At 41.6% G+C, this 19,699-nt stretch overlaps 1 protein-coding gene across 3 annotated transcripts in view; it reads right to left on the bottom strand.

Annotated features, from left to right (window-relative positions):
* Positions 1-19,699, bottom strand: part of LOC138171325 (solute carrier family 5 member 4-like) — a 50,014-nt gene that overhangs the window by 9,513 nt on the left and 20,802 nt on the right. For all 3 annotated transcript variants that reach the window (XM_069100772.1, XM_069100773.1, XM_069100775.1), the window contains exons 6-9: positions 18,114-18,219; positions 16,057-16,137; positions 7,531-7,751; positions 4,936-5,071 (exon numbers count right to left, since the gene is read on the bottom strand). In XM_069100772.1, coding sequence (XP_068956873.1) covers positions 4,936-5,071; positions 7,531-7,751; positions 16,057-16,137; positions 18,114-18,219 — 544 coding nt within the window. The remainder of the gene's footprint in view (positions 1-4,935; positions 5,072-7,530; positions 7,752-16,056; positions 16,138-18,113; positions 18,220-19,699) is intronic.

Here is a 19,699-nt window from a genome sequence, read left to right as displayed (position 1 = left end):
ATCCAAGCAGTGAGGAGAGCCAAGCCCACTGACGAAGCAGCTGGAGAGTGAGCTTCTGAGTGTCTGCATTATCATTGATATTGAAGTTGATGAACTTCAACTGGGACCAAGACATTCTGCTTGGCGGCTCCCAAGTAGAAGTGACCCCCTTGGGACAGGTTCCCAACTTGAGAGCTGGGGCTAATGACTAGTAGGGCACAAAAACCTGTCCCTCTTCTTCCCACTTTTTCACTGAACGCTCCCCAATTGTCCTAACTCTTAAAAACATCCTTAAAAACACGTTTTATTGCTGTCTTTGTTATACCCCTTGAAGACAGTGACTCATTTTTGTCTTTATATTTCCAGAACCATCATAGTACCTGGCACATAGTAGCACTAATAAGTGCTCATCATTTCATTGCTTACATCACAATCATTCCTGGAGGTAAAAAAAACAAAACCTTCTGCCCCTGGCCCAAGATTGAACAAAGAACAATAAATCCAGTGACATCCAATAAAATGATTTCATCGGATACAGTATATAATATTCTTTATCTAGACCAGGCTTTTTTCATCTTTTAGAAAGTGTCCTAGACCCCTTAGGCAATCAGATGGAACTTTTAGATCCCCATCTCAACATACTGTTCTTTAAGTACATAAAATAAAACAAAATACATAGGATTCAGGGACACTAGGTGGTGTAGTGAACACAATAGTGGCCCTGGAGTAAAGAGAACCTGAATTCAAAGTCTGCCTCAGATATTACTAGCTATGTGACCCTGAACAAGTCACTTAATCCCTATAGCCGACAAAAACAAAAACAAAATACATTGGATTCAAAAGGAAATGGATCATACTGAAACAAAGCAACCAAAAGAGGTTCTTTTGAAGTTCACAGACTCCCAGGTTAAGGATCCCTGATTTAGAGAATATTTATCTATACTCACTCAGTCAATCAAAATTTGTTTTCTTTCTTTTCTAACTTAATTGATTAATTTGTTTTTAGTTTTAAACATTTATTTCCACAAGATTTGTAGTTCTAAATTTTCTCCCTATATCTCCCCCCCCCAGTATGGTGTGCATTCTGAATACACCTTTTCCCAGTCTGCCCTCCTTTCTATCATGCCCACCCCCTGTGCATCCCTTTCCCCTTATTTTCTTGTAGGACGAGATAGATTTCTAGACCTCATTGCCTGTATATCTTATTTCCCAGTTGCACATAAAAACAAATTTTATAATTTGTTTTTAAAACAAGTTCTCTCCTTTCTTCCCTCCTCTCCCATCCTCATTGAGAAGCCAAGCAATTAAATATAGGCTATATGTGTGTAGTTATGCAAAACACTTCCATAATAGCTATGTTGTGAAGGACTAACCATATTTCCCTCCATCCTATCCTACTTAACACTTATTTTATTTTCTCCTTGACTCCTGGCCCTTTTCAAATATATATATATATATTTGAATATACCTTCCCCCTACCTTCCCCCAATATATATACCTTCCCCCAATCTGCCCTTCTTTCTATTATCCCCACCCCCACTTTTCCACTTCTTTACTTTTCTGTAGGGTAAGATCCCCAATTGAGTGTGTATGTTATTCCCTCTTTAAGCCAAATCTGACAAGAATAATGTTCACTCATTCCCTCTCACCTGCTCCCTCTTCCCCTCCATTGTGAAACCTTTTTCTTGCCTCTTTTATGCGAGATAATTTACCCTCATTCTATCTCTACTTTTCTCCTTCTCCCAATATATTCCTCTCTCACTCCTTAATTTTATTTTTGATATCATCCTTTCAAATTCAACTCACCCTGTGACCTCTATTTATGTATCTATCTATATCTATCTGTTTCTCTCTCTCTGTATATATATATATATATATACATATATATATGTAGATCCATCTAATCTGAGATGTTTTAAAGGTAGTTGGAGATCCATTCTAGGCCCCTAACTATTAGCCTTGAGATATATATTTCTTATTATCTATTCTCTTTTACCATGATTTTTTTTTCAGTTCTGTTACTCAACATTCAACTTCCATTTAGGGATATTTGAATGACCTCTCAAAGTAGGGAGGCAACCTGATAAAACAGAATAAACATGAGGTCTGAAGTCAAGGGAAATGGATTCAAATCCAACCTCAGCTATTATCAGTGTGTCCCTAATGACTTAACTTCTGTCTGCCTTAATTTCCTCAACTGTAAAATAGGGATAATAATTGCACCTACTTCTTAGGGCTGTTGGGAGTGTCAAATGAGATATTCGTAAAGTGCTTAGCACAGTTCTTGGTACATAATAGGTGATTAATAAATGGTTTTTCCCCTTCCTGCCTATTATATGTCCTCTGAGTTCATTCTCCCTCTAGATCTATGATCCTATCTTTTATTCACGTGGTAACCATTGTGTCAGGAAGACCTGAGTTCAAATCCAGTACCAGGCACTTCCTAGCTATGTGACCCTGGGCAAGCCACTTAACCTCTGACTGCCTGACAAAATGGATCCACTGGAGAAGAAAATGGGAAACCACTCCAGTATCTTTGCCACAAAAACCTAAAATAAGGCCATGAAGGATTGGACATGACTGAAAAAACAAAAAGCCATTGTTGTATATTGTTCTCTTGGTTCTGCTGACTTTGTTCTGCATCAATTTGTACAAATCCTTCCAGGTTTTGCTAAATTGCTCATATTTTTCATTTCTAAAAGTACACTAATATTCCAATATAGTCATATACCTCGGTTCTTTCAATCATTCTCCAGTCAATGGGCTCCCAATTTGTTTCTAGTTCTTTGCTACCACAAAAGTGATGCTCCAAATACTCTGCTGTATTGTGAACCTTAATTTCTATCATTGACCTTCTTAGGGACAATGCACAGGCATGGGACTGACGAGTCAAAAGCTGTAGACAGTTTCATAATTTTTCTGGCATTAGTTCCAAGCTGCTTTCCAGCTTGGATGGACCAGTTCACAGCTTTACCAACAGTTTACACATACCTGTTTTCCCATGGCCCCTCTACCATTAATTATTCTCTCATTTTCTGTCATCTTCACCTAATTTCATGGTTTAACATAAAATCTAGAGTTATTGCAATTTACATTTGTCTTATTTAGAGCATATTTTGAAATAGCCATTCATAGTTTAAAATTCAGGTAGAAGTAGAATTGAATTACAGGTGAAAATAGACAATGGTATTATAATACTATAATAGTGGGAAACTTCAATCTTCCCCTCCCAGAACTAGATAAATCTAGCCAAAAACAAATAATAAAGATGTCAAGGAAGTGAATAAAAATTTATATGTAAGCTAGGTATAATAAATATATGGAGAAATTGAATGGGAATAGAAAGGGATATAACTTTTCCTCAGTGCTAATGGTTCCTTTACAAAGATTGACCATATATTTATTAGGGCATAAAAATTCATACTTGAAAGCAGAAAGACAAATATTAAGTGCATCTTTTTCAGTTAACAATGCAATAAAAATATATTTAATAAGGGAACACAGAAAATAGAATAAAAACTAATTGGAGGCTAAATAACCTAATATTAAAGAATGAGTGGGTTAGAGAACAAACCACAGAAACAATTAACAATTTCATTAAAGAGAATTACAATAATGAGACAACATATCAAAACCTATGGGATACAGCAAAAAGAGTAACCAGAGGAAAAGTTTATTAATAAAATAGAAAAATAAGAGACCAATGGATTGGATATGCACATTTTAAAAACTAGAAAGAGAACAAACTAAAAATTTCCAATTAAACACTAAATTGAGAGTTCTAAAAATTAAAGATGAGATTAATAAAATTGAATTTAGAAAACAATTGCATTAATAAATAAAATTAGGAGTTGGTTTTATGAAAAAACACAAAAATAGATGAGACCATTGGTAAATATCATTTTAAAAAGAAATAGAAGAAAATCAAATCACTAGAATTAAAAAATGAAAAGTGTGAATATGTCACTAATGAGGATGAAATTAAAGCAATTATAAGGGATTACTTTTGCCACTTTTATGCTGATATATTTAACAAGTTAAGTGAATTGGAAGAATATTTACAAAAATATAAACTGCCTATATTAGCAGAAGGAGAAATAGAATATCTAAATAGACCTATTTTAGAAAAAGAAACTGAACAGGCCATCAATGAACATCCTAAGAAAAAAGCACCAGAAACAGGTAGATTTACAAGTGAATTATATCAAACATTTAAAGACCAACTAACTCCAACATTAAATAACTTGGAATAATAGGCAAAGATGGGGCCCTACCGAATGACTTTTATGAAACAAATATAATATTGACATCTAAAACATGAAGAGCAAAAACAGGCTCCCTGCTGTGAGGCTGTGTGCTGCTGTTCTTGAACCCTGCTCCCCATCCACTCCATTGAGACAGACCTTTCCAGCCATGCTGGTAAGCTGCTTCCCTGCTCCTAGACCAATTATGAGGCAGTTTTCTAGTTGTTTGGAGAGGAATTTGAGAGGGCTTCAGAGAGGTTCTTCCTCACTCTGCCATCTTGGCACCAGAAGTCCAATAGTACCAGATCTTAAGCTATACTATAAGTCAATAATTATCAAAATTATCTAGTATTGGTTAAGAAATAGAAAGGTAGATCATTGGAATAGAGTAGACATACAATACACAGTAGCAAATGACTACAGTAACCTTGTGTTTGGCAAATGTAAAGACTTAAGTCTGGGGGATAAGAATTCATTATTTAGTAAAAATCATTGAGAAAGCTGGAAATAAGTCTGGCAGAAATTGCGCATAGACCAATATCCCTTCTGAATTTCAAAATCCCCTGAATATAGTCCACACCCCAAAATGAGATCTTAAAGGAAAAAGGATTTGTTGAGAAACACAGGATAATAACACTCATTACTGACCACACTTGGACCATCACAGTGTTTCCTAGAGTCTGAGGGTAAGCAGATGTCAGGGAGGGCTTACCTGGGTACAGAACGCGGCTGATCATACCAGGCATCACCATGACAAAGAGGGGGAGCAGCTTCAGGTAGCCACACAAGATGCAGCCAGCCTTCACATGGGACAGGTTCTTTCCTGAGAGGCACCGCTGCACAATCACCTGACAGGGAAACAAACAGAAAGTGTTGGTGGTTCAGGGCTCCAGGGTTCCCTTACTGAAGTTAAAAGGTACCCCTACCTACAGAGGGGATATGGCCTGATTCTCATTTCAAGCAATGGGTAGAAGTTCCAGGCAGGCAACCTTCTGCTCAATGTAGGAATGAATGTTCTAGTTTTAGAGCTGTCTAGCACTCCAGTCCTGGAATGGACAGCCTAGGAGGTGTAGGTAGTAAGTTCCTCAACACAGAAGGCATTAAATCAGAAGATTGACAACCACCTATTTATAATCTTGTAGATAGGCATTTTAACTGTATGGCCCTCAGACAGTGAGGTCAGGGTTTTTTGTTTGTTTGGTTTGGTTTGTTATTTCAGCTGGCCAAAATGCAGCATTGAAGTAAATGGAAGAAACATATCACAGCACAGAAAGTATGATTTTGTTGATTGTGCTCTGCCAAGCCTAAATCTCAGATCACTCCCACCTTCCACTACCTCCTACATATGTGTTGCTGGAGGAAAGTGGAAAAAATCATGAAAATGTTCAGACTCGGTCTTCCACAAATTTATGTGACACAACTTCAGCTGGGCCCTCTCTGCTGCTTGGCAATCCTCTTATACCTCCCTTATCAACTCATGCTCCCACTCTCCAAACTGGCTCTTTCAGACATTTTCTCCCTCCTCATATCTCCCATGGCTCACCCTATTCCCACCTTCTCAGTTGAGAACCTTAAGAATTTCATATTTTACAGACATAAAATCAAAGTCATTTTCCATGAGTTCCCTCTTCTCCATTCTTCCCCATCTTCTATCATTCATAGACTTTCTGCCACCGTATCCTCATTCACTTCTGTCTCACAACATGAAATGGACTAAGTCCTTACCGAAGTTAACCTCTCTGTCTTCTTGAGTGACTCCATTTCATATTGTCTCCTTCAATACATTGTCTCCTTTCTCTGTCATCCTCACTTTCACTTACCTTCAGTCTCTCCCCTCTCCTGGCTCATTCCCTACTGCCTAAAAATGTCCATGTCACTCCCATCCTACTAGCAAATCCTAGCAAATGCTCTCACTTGGTCCTTCCATCCCTACTGCTGTAGGGGACAACACCATCCTTCCAATCCCCCAGGCTCACATCCTAGAAGTCACTCTGGACTTCTCCCTCTCTCTTCCTTCCCATATCCAAACTGGTGCTGAGGCCTGTGGATTTCACCTCTGCAGCATCTCTCCAGAATGTCACCTTCTCTTCCCTGACATTGCCCCCTTCCTTGTGGAGGCCCCCATCACCTCATTCCTGGACTATCGCAATAACTTTGGGGGTGGGAGTGGTTTCTGCTATCTCAAGTCTCTCCCAACTCCAGTCCATCTTCCATTCAGCCACCAAAGTGATTTTCCTAAAGCCCCCAATGGATCCCCCTAGTCTCCAGGAGCAAATACAAAATGCTTTTTGGCACACAAAACTCTTCATAACTTTGTCCTCTCCTCCCTTTCTGGTCTTCACATCTCTCACTCCACAACATGTATTGTTATGCACTTGCACTCTCCTCCTGGCTGTTCCACAAACAAGACCGTCCATCTCTCAGCTCCAGGAATTCTTTCTGTCTATCCCCAGTGTCTGGAATGCTCTATCTCTTCCTCTCTTATTATTGACCTCCCTGTATTTCTTTAAGTACCAACTAAGATCCCATCTCCAACAGGAAGCCTTCTTCAAACCCTCTTAATCAGTGCCTTCAAGCTGGTAATTATGTCCTGTTTATCCTGTATATAGCTTGTTTGCATGTTATCTCCCCCAACTAGATCATGTGCTCCTTGGGGATGGGGAATTTTCGCATCATTTTGTACCCCCAAATGCTTAGGATAGTGCCTGGTACATAGTAGGGGCTTAAGAAATACTTATTGACTAACTGGTCCTGCAGTCACAGAGTCTAGGTTCAAATCTCATCTCTGACATTTACTCTACATGTGACCTTGAATAAATCATTTCAATGTCTCTGAGCCCCAGTTTCCTCATTGTAAAATAAAGGTATTTGACTCTATAACCAGTGTGATCCTGGGAATTTTGCTGCTGATGGGTAGACAAAATAAAGGGCAGAATGAGTCAACTGATGGGGGGAGGACAATTACTTCACTTTTCCAGAACTTTTGTGCAGAAAAAAATCCTGGATTTGAGATAGGAAGATAAAGTAGGAAAAAATTTGGGGCCACAGAGTATTGGCTGAAAATGTAGTTTAGAGAAGGTTTTATATGAATTAGTGTCTGATTAATGCATGCTGGCTCACTGAGGCTAGCTGGGGAGGCTAAGGGACACATTCTTAATCTCTTGAGGTTAATATCCTGAAAGACAACCATGAAATCATCACAAACTAACCCTTGCTGCTTCTAATCAGAGAGATTATCCTATTCTTTCTATTGTATAGAGAAAACCAAAGTGGTCCTTAGGCCTCTCCTCTCTTATGGGTATCTCACCTGGTCTGTACACCAGTACCAAACAGAAACAAGGTTCATTCCAATGAGGATTCCTGGCCATGGCAGTTCACCAGTGATGGGATCCTGGAAGAGGTGGAAGGAGTCTTCTTTGGGCATGTAGCATTCTGGGTTCAGAGTTACATTTTTGTCGGTGACGACAGATGGGATGGCTTTCATGTACTTTTCAGTGAAGGCCTCATACCCTCCCACTTCTGCAAAAGCTAAAAAATCAGAAAAAACTTAACTCTAAGAATCCAGTGGGAGGCAAGGAGCCACATCAGGTGAACCTCTCCTCACACTATGATAAATATGTCCATGTACATCAATGTCATCAACATCCATAGTGTCCCAAACCTATTATCATTCCCACCCCCTCCCCAAAGCCTTTTCTGATCCCCTCTTTCATTCTCTTTCCCATCTCAGACTATCACATCATGCTCACTCTAGGAGAACATAAGTTCCCTGAAGGCTGGGTTTGTGAGGAATGATTAAAACTTTTGTTTCCACAGAAATCATGTAATACATGACTTATGAAATCTAGGGGATTCACATATGCCAGAGAGCTTTTGATTCACAGCTAATGCAGGAAAATAAATTGATTGTAGAAGACACTATTAACATAGATTAGTACTAGATTATCTTCTGGCAGAAGAAGAGGGAAATTGAAAGATATAGTGGATCTTTCAGAGGGGCAGAGCCAAGATGGCAGAGTAGAAGCACAACCTTGGTGCAGGCTTCCCTCCAACCACTTCCAATCCATGTGAAAAAATGACTCTAAACAAACTTTAGAGCTATAAAACACACAAAGAGACAAAGAGAAACAAAGTTCCTGCTGAAAGAAACCCAGCAGGTTGACAGGAAGGATCTATCGCACCAGGCTGGGAGCCGAGCATAGCCCCACGTGAGCCCTAGGGTGGCCCCAACCAGCAGCGGCCCAGAGCAGACTTCAGAAGACAGAATCACCAGCAGTTGTGGTGATTTCCAGAATTATTAACCCATAAATGCCAAAAAGAAAGTAAAAGGTCAGTGTGGAGCTTTGTGGGAACAGGGGAGCCGAGAGCTTGGTTTGGCCCCTGCCGCTGGGGCAAGAAGCAGCAGAGGCTCTGTGGCTGTGCAGCCACCCTTGCCTGGCTGTCTCAGGAGCTCCTGGCTTGCAAATTGCAGGGGGAACAAGAGACCATTCAGAGGGTACTCTTGCTTTAACCTGCTTGAATCTGGGTCACTGTCTTGGGTGGTGATCCTGGGGTGTGTGACCAGTGAGCCAGAGCTTGTGGTATCTGTAGAGAGGGTGCCCAACTGCTCCAGCAGCTGTGAAAATCCCAGCGATTTGGGACAAACTCTTTCAACTCTGGAAGCAGAATTCTACCACGGCAAAGCGCTCAAAAGTCAAATAAGTTACTGGCAAGATGAGCAAGCCCAGGAACCATAATCAAACCATAGATTCCTTTTTGGAGACAAAAAGTATCAAGGCATTGAGTGGGAGGAAGACAGCAAAGTCAGAACTCCTGCATCAAAAGCATCCAAGAAAAATATGAGCTGATTACAGGCCATGGAGGAGCTCAAGAAGGATTTTGAAAATCAAGTAAGAGAAGTGGAGGAAAAATTTGGATGAGAAATGAGAATGATGCAAGAAAATCATGAAAAGTGAGTCAACAGCCTGCCAAAGGAGACCCAAAAATACACTGGAAAAAATAACACCTTAAAAATAGACTAACTGGGGTGGTCAGGTGGTGCAGTGAGTAAGAGCACCAACCCCAGTGTTGGGAGACCTGGGATTGGTCCCGGCCTCAGATACTTGGCACCTGCACAAAATATCTGGCCATGTAACCTAGAGAAAGTTACTTAAGTCCAATTGCTTTTAAAAAATAGACTAACTCAAATGGCAAAAGAGGCTCTCCTCTAGTGAGGAAAAGAATGCCTTAAAAAGCCAAATTTGCCAGATGAAAAAGGTATTTCAAAAACTCACTGAAGAGAATAACTCCTTCAAAATTAGATTGGAGCAATTGGAAACTAGTGACTTTATGAGAAATCAAGATACTATAAAACAGATCCAAACAAATGAAAAAATAGAAGACATTGTGAAATATAACATTGGAAAAACCACTGACATGGAAAATAGATCCAGGAGAGATCATTTAAAAATTATTGGACTACCTGAAAGCCATGATAAAAAAAAGAGCCTAAGGGGTGGCTAGGTGGTGCAGTGAATAGAGCACTGGCCCAGGAATCAAAAGGACCTGAGTTCAAATCCGACCTTAGACACAACACAAAAACTAGCTGTGTGACCTTGGGCAAGTCACTTAACCCCAATTGCCCTATCTTCCCTCTCCAAAAAGCAAAACAACAATAACAAAAGAGCCTAGACACCATCTTTCAAGAAATTATTGGGGCAGCCAGGTAGCACAGAGAGTAAGAGCACTGGCCCCAGTGTCGGGATGACTTGGGGATTGAATCCAGGATCAGGCACTTATCACCCACCCAGAAACACCTGGCTGTGTAACCTTGAGCAAGTTACTTAACCCCAACAGGGTTAAGTAGGTGGTGGCCAGGTGGCTCAGCGAGTAAGAGCACCGGCCCCAGTGTTGGGACGACCTGGGGATCAAATCCGGGCTCAGATACTTAGCACCACAACCAGAAATAACTGGCCATGTAACTTTGAGCAAGTTACTTAACCCCAATTGCTTAAAAAAGGAAATAAATTATTGAGCTAAATTGCCCTGATATTCTAGAACCAGAGGGGAAAATAGAAATTGAAAAAATTCACCCATCGCCTCTTGAAAAAGATCACAAAAAGAAAACTCCTAGGAATATTATAGCCAAATTCCAGAGTTCCCAGGTCAAGGAGAAAATACTGCAAGCAGTCAGGAAGAAACAATTTGAGTATTGTGGAAACACAATCAGGATAACACAAGACCTAGCAGCTTCTACACTAAGGGATCAAAAGGCTTAGAATATGATATTCTGGAGGTCAAAGCAGCTAGGATCAAAACCAAGAATCACCTACCAGGCAAAACTAAGTAAAATGCTTCAGGAGAAAATACGGTCATTCAATGAAATAGAGGATTTTCAAGCATTCTTGATGAAAAAACCAGAGCTGAACAGAAAATTTGACTTTCAAATACAAGAAGCAAGAGAAGCATGAGAAGGTAAACAGGAAAAAGAAATCATAAGGAACTTATTAAAGTTGAACTATGTACATTCCTACATGGAAAAATGATAATTGTAGCTCTTAAGCCTGCTCTCATTATGAGGATAGTTGAAGGGAATATATGTGTGTGTGTGTATATGTATGTATATATATATATGTATGTATGGAAGGTGGATGTGTATATAAATAAATGAGTGTGGACATATGTATGTTCATGTATATATGGACAGAGGGCACAGGATGAGTTTGATATGAAGGGATGATATCTAAAAAATAAAATTAAGAGGTGAGAGAGGAATTTATTTGGGAGAAAGAGAAAGGAGGAGATAAATTAGGGTAAATTATCTCATATAAAAGAGGCAAGAGAAAACTGTTATAATGGAGGGGAAGAACAAGAAGGTGAAAGAGAATGCAATAGCCTTATTCTCATTGAATTTGGCTTAATGAGGGAATAATATACACACTCAATTGGGTATCTTACCCTACAGGAAAATAGGGGGTAGGCGATAGGAGGGGGAATGATAGAAGGGAAGGCAGGTTGGGAGAGAGGGTAGTTAGAAGCAAACATTTTTGAAAAGGGATAGGGTCAAAGGAGAAAATGGAATAAGTGGAGGGTGGGATAGGATGGAGGGAAATATAGTTGGTCTTTCACAATATGATAACTATGGAAATGATTTGGGTAACTGCACATGTACAACTTGTATTGAATTGCTTGTCTTCCCAGTGGGGGAGGGTGAGGAGGGAGGAAGGGAAAAAATCTGGAACTCAAGGTTTTAAAAACAAATGTTCAAAAAAATGTTTTTTACATGCATCTGGAAAATAAGATGTACAGGCACTGGGGTTCAGAAGTGTGTCTTGCCCTGCTAGAAAGTTAGGGGGTGATGGGGAGGATATAGGGGAGAATGGATTGGTGGAAGTGGTATTCAGTGGGCTTTCTATTTTGGGGTAGGGGTAGGGGAAAGACAAGGAGAAAAAATTGTAACTCAAAATCTTGTGCAAATGAATGTTGAGAACTAAAAATAAATTTTAATAAAAAAGATATAATGGAGAAATTTGTTTCTATGAATTCAGAATAACAGTCAGCAGAATGGGAGACAAAATGAAGGAGTTATGTTTCACAAAGAAAATAATGGGCAAAACAAGGATCCAACTGGTTTTTATCTTGTTTTGAGGTTAGAAGTCAGGTAAGTAGAGTAAAAGTTAAGTCTTGCTTGGAATGCTCATGCGTAATAAGCTTATGAATATTAACTTCTCCACCAGGAGGGCTAAAGTTTCATTTTAATGATCATGAAATGTTTGTAATGGGTGGGAAACATTTTAGAAGGAACTATGTAGTAGGCATATCAGAAAGTTGGACACCCTGTACTATCCAGCAAATGGAGAGACAGATGAGGGACTTTGTGGTCAGGCATAGATGTTTAAGGCTTACATTTATTTCTGGAGGGTATGTCTATCTAATGAGACACCCACCACTGTAGTTGCATAATAAATTTATTTTTCTTTTGTCTTCTCCCCTCCCAAACCTGAATGAGTTATTTCTCACAGGAGGATTTCCTTTCTGATTTTGTATTCCTAGTGCCTAGTATGGTGCCCAACATGGGATTGCAATAGTCCTCCCCCATGACCTTCCTCTAATGTCTTCTTGTCCAGTGGAAGTCACCCCAGACTCTCAAAGAGGATAACAGCCAAGTGCAAAGTCAGGAAGGTTATGCTCTACTGGGAAGTTTCAATGCTGGCTCAAGGATGGATGATGTGTGCTTGTCATCTGAGGAATCGGACTGAGTTCAGAGAGTCATCTCTAGGTGTTTTGTCAGATGATCTTTTGTGTCCGTTTGGTGGGTTTTTTGCTTTTTTGTTTTGTTCTGTTATTTGCTTTGGCAATGTCTTTAAATTATCTCCTTAGGCATGAAGGAGTTTTGATCTTTATCAGTGTAGGGAGAGGGAGGAAAGTGAACTTCACCAAAGAAATTACATTATCTTTGAAGGACTGGTTAGTTCACAGCATTGTGTTACTTTTTGTTTTTTAGTTAATTAGCACCTTTCATTACACTGTCTCAATACTAAGCACAATACTGGGCACATAGTAGGTGCTTAATAATTATTATTGACTGACTGAATGATACAGGTACAAGAAAATTTCATCATAAGTCACTGAGCTGCTAGGGGTTTGTTAATACAAGACTGGTTCCTCAGGACCACCAAGTTCCAACAGTACACAGAACACTATGAAATCCCATGATAGGGTCCCCACTCACCCAGAAAGCACAGATAATTAAGCAAGTTTTCCCTAAACTATTTTTTAAATTCTCTTACCCTTGGCATGGCATATGTAACTCACAATTAGACTTTCGTGGGGGTATTCCCATTACCAATGAAGACAGCTACTCCACACTGTAATAGAAATCTAATTCCTCAAGGGCTGGTCTGCTGCATTTTTGTCTTTGAATTCCCACTATCAAGAACATAGTAAGTATTCATCCTTTCACTGGACTCACATGTGAAGCTTTTCCAGTTTAAACAGAGCTTGTGGTTCTCTGGCATAGCCTTTAGGGACACAAGGCCACCTCCATGTAATAACAAACTTCCAGAGGAGGAAACTCAGAGGGCAGAAAATAAAAGGTGGGTTCTCCAGTGCTGCAGAAGCAAAGTCCTATTACTGCATCACATAGCCAATAAAATTCAGAACTAGATGTTTTCTCTGATTCTCACAAACAATAACTCTCCAAAATAAGAATTATGTGCAAAAGATGAAGCAAGTTCAACTGTTTGCACTGTGTAGGTCACCAGAACCCATACAAAGCAAAAAAAAATCAATGAACTAACAACAGAGAAGGCTAATATCTATACCCCTCCCATGCTCACCCTGCACTCTTTCCCTCATTACCCAGTGTGCATTAAGATTGCACAAGCCCACTCACAAACTTGTAACAACTCAGTCCCACACTCTTCCACCCTCTTCCATGATTCCAAGGAGAGCCACGCTGAAGAAGTTTGATCAGGCTATGATAGCAGCAAGGGGGATCAGGGCAGCATCAAGGATGGGTGCCCCTACAGAGCTTCACCAGAGAATGGGGCAGGACATGTCTCTGTGTGTGTTTGGGTATATGGGAATTGTGACACTCCACTGAACCTGAGGGACAGGGCAAAGCATACAGCAGGGGCAAAATCTGTCTTCCCAGAAGACATGTGTGGCAAAGATTAGTGAACTATGAATTAGCCAGCATGGGAAGAAACTGAGACAACTTTGAGGGACAGCACCCGGAGAAACTGCCATCAAGGGGAAGGTCGTCAAAAAGTGACCAATAGGTGGGAAAGACAGTAAAATGAAATAAAATATCGGGAAGAAAAAACTCAAGTCTTCAAGACCTTAAGTAAATGCAAATTGACCAATGAGGAATATTAATAACAGAAGGGGAAATGGTCTCCAAATCACTGAAGGAAGTTCAAGCATTTATGAATTGATATGTAAGATAAAGGAAAATTAATCAGTCAGAAAATTAGTTAGTCAGAGGACCGTTTGGATTCCAAAGAAAGCATAGAACCACAGCAGGATGTTCCCGAATGGTTTAAAAGAGAAACTGTAAAAGAAGACATGTCCTGCAGGTGCTATGGTCTTTCTACATTGCACTGCAAAAGCTCACTGGTGAAAATGTATCTGGTAAACTCATTGAAACAAAGACAGATGGGAATGGACATGATATCTGCTGGTTCTTCTATCTAATTGCTGCCCTGAGATTGATGGGTAGGCATCCCTCCCCTAGGTGGGTCCACTATGCTGGATGCCTCCACTCCAGGACACTTAGAAGAATCATCTGCCATTCTCAGGGTGGTTTCGGTCTCTGTTCCAGTCACATGGCAGTTGCACTTACAAAAGGGAGGGCAGTCCTCCTTAGCATGGGGTGCAACTGGTGGTGCTGATCGCTCTCTCCTTACTAAGGCAGGCTAGTGTGTGATAAGCTGTAGGATAATTTCCTCTAAAATATAAGAAACAAAAATGTTGTGCCTTCTAAATGGTTCTGCAGTACCACATGTTAAAATATGGTGCTGTCTACTGCAGTCTGCAGCCTGAAAATGGAGATCCTTCTCTAGAATGCCCAAGTTTCTCTCCACTGCCCTCTCTGATTCAAAAGGGGGAAATACAAGCTTTGTGTCTTGCTGTGAACTGGGCTTTGCTGTGAGAAGCCTTGAAGCTGATTGGACAAAGCCAAATAGCCTGCTATTTACAGATCCTAAGAGTTTCAGAGATCTCAGGCTTCAGCGGGTAACACTTTTTCCCCAGAGCCCTGGTAAGGGTAGCTGTGAGTGGAAAGAGCTTGTTCTGTTTCATCATCTTTGGAGCAAAGAGGAACACTTGCCCAGCAAGAGTAGTGAGCACAAGAAGGGGAAGCTATCAGACAGGTTATGATGTATATTGTTCCTGAAGGAATTGAGGACATCAAGCATTACTGTCTGGAGTTGACATTTGTGCCTAGCACATGGCTTTCTCACTCATGGATATGCTAAATTTCTTTCAAGGTGTGCCCATTCTTCCACATGGAGACAGTTAATCATTGGTAAGAGACCATGACCCAGATACATGGGTGGATGTTTGGTTATTCATGATTTGTCTTATCTTAATTGCAATTTATGATTATTCCTTATTTGCCTTCTATTGAGCAAATGTTATGATTATTAGAGTATTTGCTTTGTTCAGTAACCATTCTATATTAAAATTTTAATGGTATCATAGTAATTTTGTATAAATGGGAAGTGTGCCACATGGTGTTCAGAAGCTATATTGCATATAGAAGGAGTGAACACACACACACACACACACACACACACACACACACACTTGCTATTCTTGAGATAGAGATGGGGAGAGAGAGAGGAGCGGGAGTCAGATGGAGACAGAGAGAGGCTGGCCACGCTTCTGGAGACCCTACCTTGACCTGCTGAAATGAATGGAGGTGGAGGTAAGCAATCCAGTACAGGGACAAGAGAAAGCCTGAGAAGATGTGGGAGTTGAGTTTACACATAGACTATAGCCTAATATAGAACTAAAAGAAACCACAGAGGTCATCTAGTTCAATCCTTTCATTTTACAGGAAAGGATATTGAGGCAAAGAGAGAGGAAGTGACTTGACCAGGATCACAGAGTTAAATGTACTGTTAAGAGTTAAGAGTTGGTTAAGTTAAGAGTCCACTGCTAAAATCACAGCTTTCCAGAGAGAAAATAGGAATCACTATTATAGGAATAGAAATCCCAGAGGACATAGACAGATGGACAGAACCAGCAATAGGCTCCCTGGCTCCTGGATCTCATCCAATACCTCCACCTTCTGAGATCCACCCTCCATTCCCCAGGGAGGTCTCTGACCTGGCCTGGCTGTACTTACCATAGCCAGTGAGAATGAAAGCACCGGCCAGCATAATGATTGTCTGTAGGGCGTCAGTGTAAATCACAGAGGCCAAGCCACCTGCCGAGGACAAGGAGAGAAACGAGGACATTTGGATTCCAGGAGAAGGAACACAATGCAGTAATAATAGAAACCATTGCTGCTTTAATGTTGTATTACCCTTCTCTCATCTTCCCTGCACTCCTGGCTTTCTGTTATGGCTTGGGTTCACCCAACTTGGAGAGTCCTCTGTGTCCCTCTGGTTCTTGTATATGATCTCCCCAGACCTTGACCCAATACTCTGCCTTAGGAGCCAAGGATCATATATGATCTGGTATAGTAGATGTAGCAGTGACCAGGGAGTCTAGAGAGACTTGGGTTCAAATCCTGCACCTGGCCCTCGCTAGTATTGTGACCCAGGACAAGTCACATAAACTCTGTAATTTTCAGTTTCCTCATCTATAAAAATGAAGATAATAATGACGGTTTTATACAGTGGAGAGAAGGGTGCATTAGGAGTCTGAGGACCTGGGTTCAGATCTGTGCTATGCCAAATCAATCAAGCAATTTATCAACAGGCATTTACAAAGCACCTACTGTGTGTCAGGCACTTGTGTCCAAGGTTACTGTGCAGCCTTGGAGAGTTACATTCACCTCTCCAGACCTTACTTACTCCCTTGCAAGAATAGGGAGCTGAAACTCAAGGCCGTATTGGCCCTATCTGGCTCCAAATCTATGGTCCCACCTGCAGTGCCCAACTCACCCAGGGTTGTTGTAATGCTCAGTGAGACAGGGTGAAGCCCTATGGATCCATCAGTTGCTGGTATCCATGAGACTTAGAGCCACACAGGACCATCTGGTCCAACCCCCTTATACTATAGAGGAAAAAACTGAGGTCCAGAAAAGGTCACTGTCCCACCTAAAACCACCCAGGGAGAGGAGCTGGAATTTGGAGCCAAGACCATGAAACCCAGCCACCTGCTCTTTGCATGATGCTGCATTGCCTGGACCAGTTGGGGTGGTGTGGCCAATTGGGTTGATCCTGGCATTCAGTATGTGTGTGTATATGGGTGTGCGAGTGTGTGTGCAAGTGTATGGGTGTGTGAGTGTGTGTCCCTGTGTTTTTGTGTGTACAGAGTGTGTGTGTGTATGTATGTGTGTGTACATGTGTGATGGTTCTGGATCCCCTTCAGTGGTCATTCAAGTGCTCTCTTGGACTGTACACACCTGACTCTTCCCAGCATTCCTCTAAATTCTTTACCCCTGCTTTTTGGCCCTTCCTTCAACCCACAGATGCCCAGGCCCCTGGAACAAGGTCCTGTGGCTGCATTCTTTTGGGTTGGGCTGTGCCCAGGTCAGAGATGAGAAATGAATGAGTACTGTCTCTTTGCAGTATAGACCAATGGGACTGCTACTCGATGATCCCAGGAGTTCCCACCAGCTCTACAATCTTTGTTTTACAGATGAGGAAACTCAGGCTTGGAGAAGGATCATGACTTTCCCAACATCTCACAGAAGCAGAACCAGCATTTGAACCCAGGCCTCCTGCTACCTTCCATTGTACCACACTCCTTCCTCCTTACTTTAGTAACAGAAACACAACATCTCAGAGCTGCAATGGACCTCATGAGTCTGGCCCATGTCCCCAGAGAATACACATGATAAAATCCCTGACAAGTGATTCCACAGGCTCTGCTTGAAGGTGTCCAGTGATGGGGAACTCACTACCTCCGGAGGCAGCCTGGCCTTCCTTCAGGCAGCTCTCACAGTTACTAAGTTCTCTCATCCATTCAGCCCAAATTTGCCTCTTCACAATGTCCACTCATTGCTTTTGGTTCTGCCTTGTGGGGGCAAAGCAAAACAAACAGATCGTATCCCTCTGCTCCATGACACCCTTTCAAATGCTTGAAGTTCAGGATCATGGACCCTGTAAGTCTTCTTTCCTCCAGTCTAAACACCCCGAGTGTAGTCAATCAGGCCTCCTGTGGCAGGCACTGTCCTGAGGAGTCCAGGGGCCTGGAGGGCAGTGAGTCAGATAGAGAAGCTGAAGGACTCACCTGCAGTGGTGAAGATCCCGGTGATGAGCAGCAGCACAAAGATGGATGCATATATATCCAACCCAAGGGCCACATTGATGAATATGGCTCCCGCGAACATGTCTGCCTGAGAATGAGAGAAGACGTCAGGCTCATGACTGTGGAGGGGCTAATGATGACGGGAGACAGAAAATCCCCCAGGTTAGAGACCTGGGCTCTGAGTCACCATCTGGGTCCTGTCCTGGCTATGCCACTGTAATTACTGTGCAACCCTGAAGAAGTCTCCTTCCCTCTCTGGGCTTCACTTACTTCATCAGTACAAAGAGAGGGACAGACCAAGATGATGGAGAAGCAGTGTAGCAGTCTACTGGAAAGTGTACCTGATTTGGAATCAGAAGGTTTGACCTTGAACCCTGGCTCTCTGACTTACTTCCTGGGTGGTCTTGGCCATTGGCTTCTCCTCTCTGGGTCTCAGTTTTGTTCTCTGTAACATGGGCACATCAGACTAAGATGAATAGAAAGTTGTGGAGTCCAGAGGACTGCACTGAATTGGGAATCCCAAGACTTGAGTTTCAATCCTGGCTCTGTGACTTACTGCTCTGGCATCTTCCTGCCAGTGGACTTCAGCTTTCTCATGTGTAACATAAGGAATTCAGACTCAGATGGTCGGGAAATAATGGGAAAAGCCCTGAGTTTGGAGGAGGAAGGCCTCAGTCTGAATCTCAGCTCTGTCTGTTACTATCCAGGTGACCTTGGGCAAGACTCTTCCCCTTTAGAAGCCTGAGGTTATTCATTTGTGAATTGAAGGAGCTGGATGTTATGCTACCTCCAGCTCTCAATTTCCACGAATGCTTCAGGTCCTGCAGAATGTGGGCTTCTGTCTATGGGTGGTCTCGCCACCACTCCAGAAGGCAGCCCATCTGTGCCTCAGTTGTTGTGTTTGCCCTTTGTTTTGAAGAGGACCCTGGCATCAGGGAAATGATGACATGACTTGGAGCTGACTTTGACTTGAGTGAGGGAAGACTGCAAGGTCACCAGCTTCACTGTCTCCTCCAGAGCCATCTGCGTCTATTGACTAGATATTCATCAGGCCCAGCATACAATGGGAGACCTTTTCATGTACTCACTTAGAGTGAGGTAACATCCATTCAGTGAACAGAACTCTTTAAGAAGTGAGTCAAGGGAAGGGCAGCTAGGTGGCAAAATTCTAGATGAATATAGAGCACCAGACCTGGAGTCAGAAGGACCTGAGTTCAAATCCAGTCTTAGACACAACACAAAACTAGCCGTGTGACTTTGGGCAAGTCACTTAACTCCAAATGCCCTACCTTCCTCCCTCCAAAAAAAGCAAAAAACAAAACAAAAAATAAATAAAAAGAATCTTGAGCATCCCGTGATGGAGAAAAAAATCTAAAAAAAGAGAAAGAAGTGAGTTAAGGGATGGCTCCTTTAATTAGAAAAAAGAAAAAGAAATCAAGCTGGGAAGGGAAGACCCTCAGGGTTGCAGTTCCAAAGAGAAACAGTTGTCATTTACATTCACTCTAAGCCAGAAAAAGGAAAGAAGGAAGGAAGGAAGGAAGGAAGGAAGGAAGGAAGGAAGGAAGGAA

The sequence above is a fragment of the Petaurus breviceps genome, unplaced genomic scaffold (genome assembly GCF_028583685.1).
Source record: "Petaurus breviceps papuanus isolate PSGF00001 unplaced genomic scaffold, PetGlider_PUasm1.0 428, whole genome shotgun sequence".
Taxonomy (NCBI): domain Eukaryota; kingdom Metazoa; phylum Chordata; class Mammalia; order Diprotodontia; family Petauridae; genus Petaurus; species Petaurus breviceps.
This window is presented reverse-complemented; position numbering and strand designations above follow the sequence as displayed.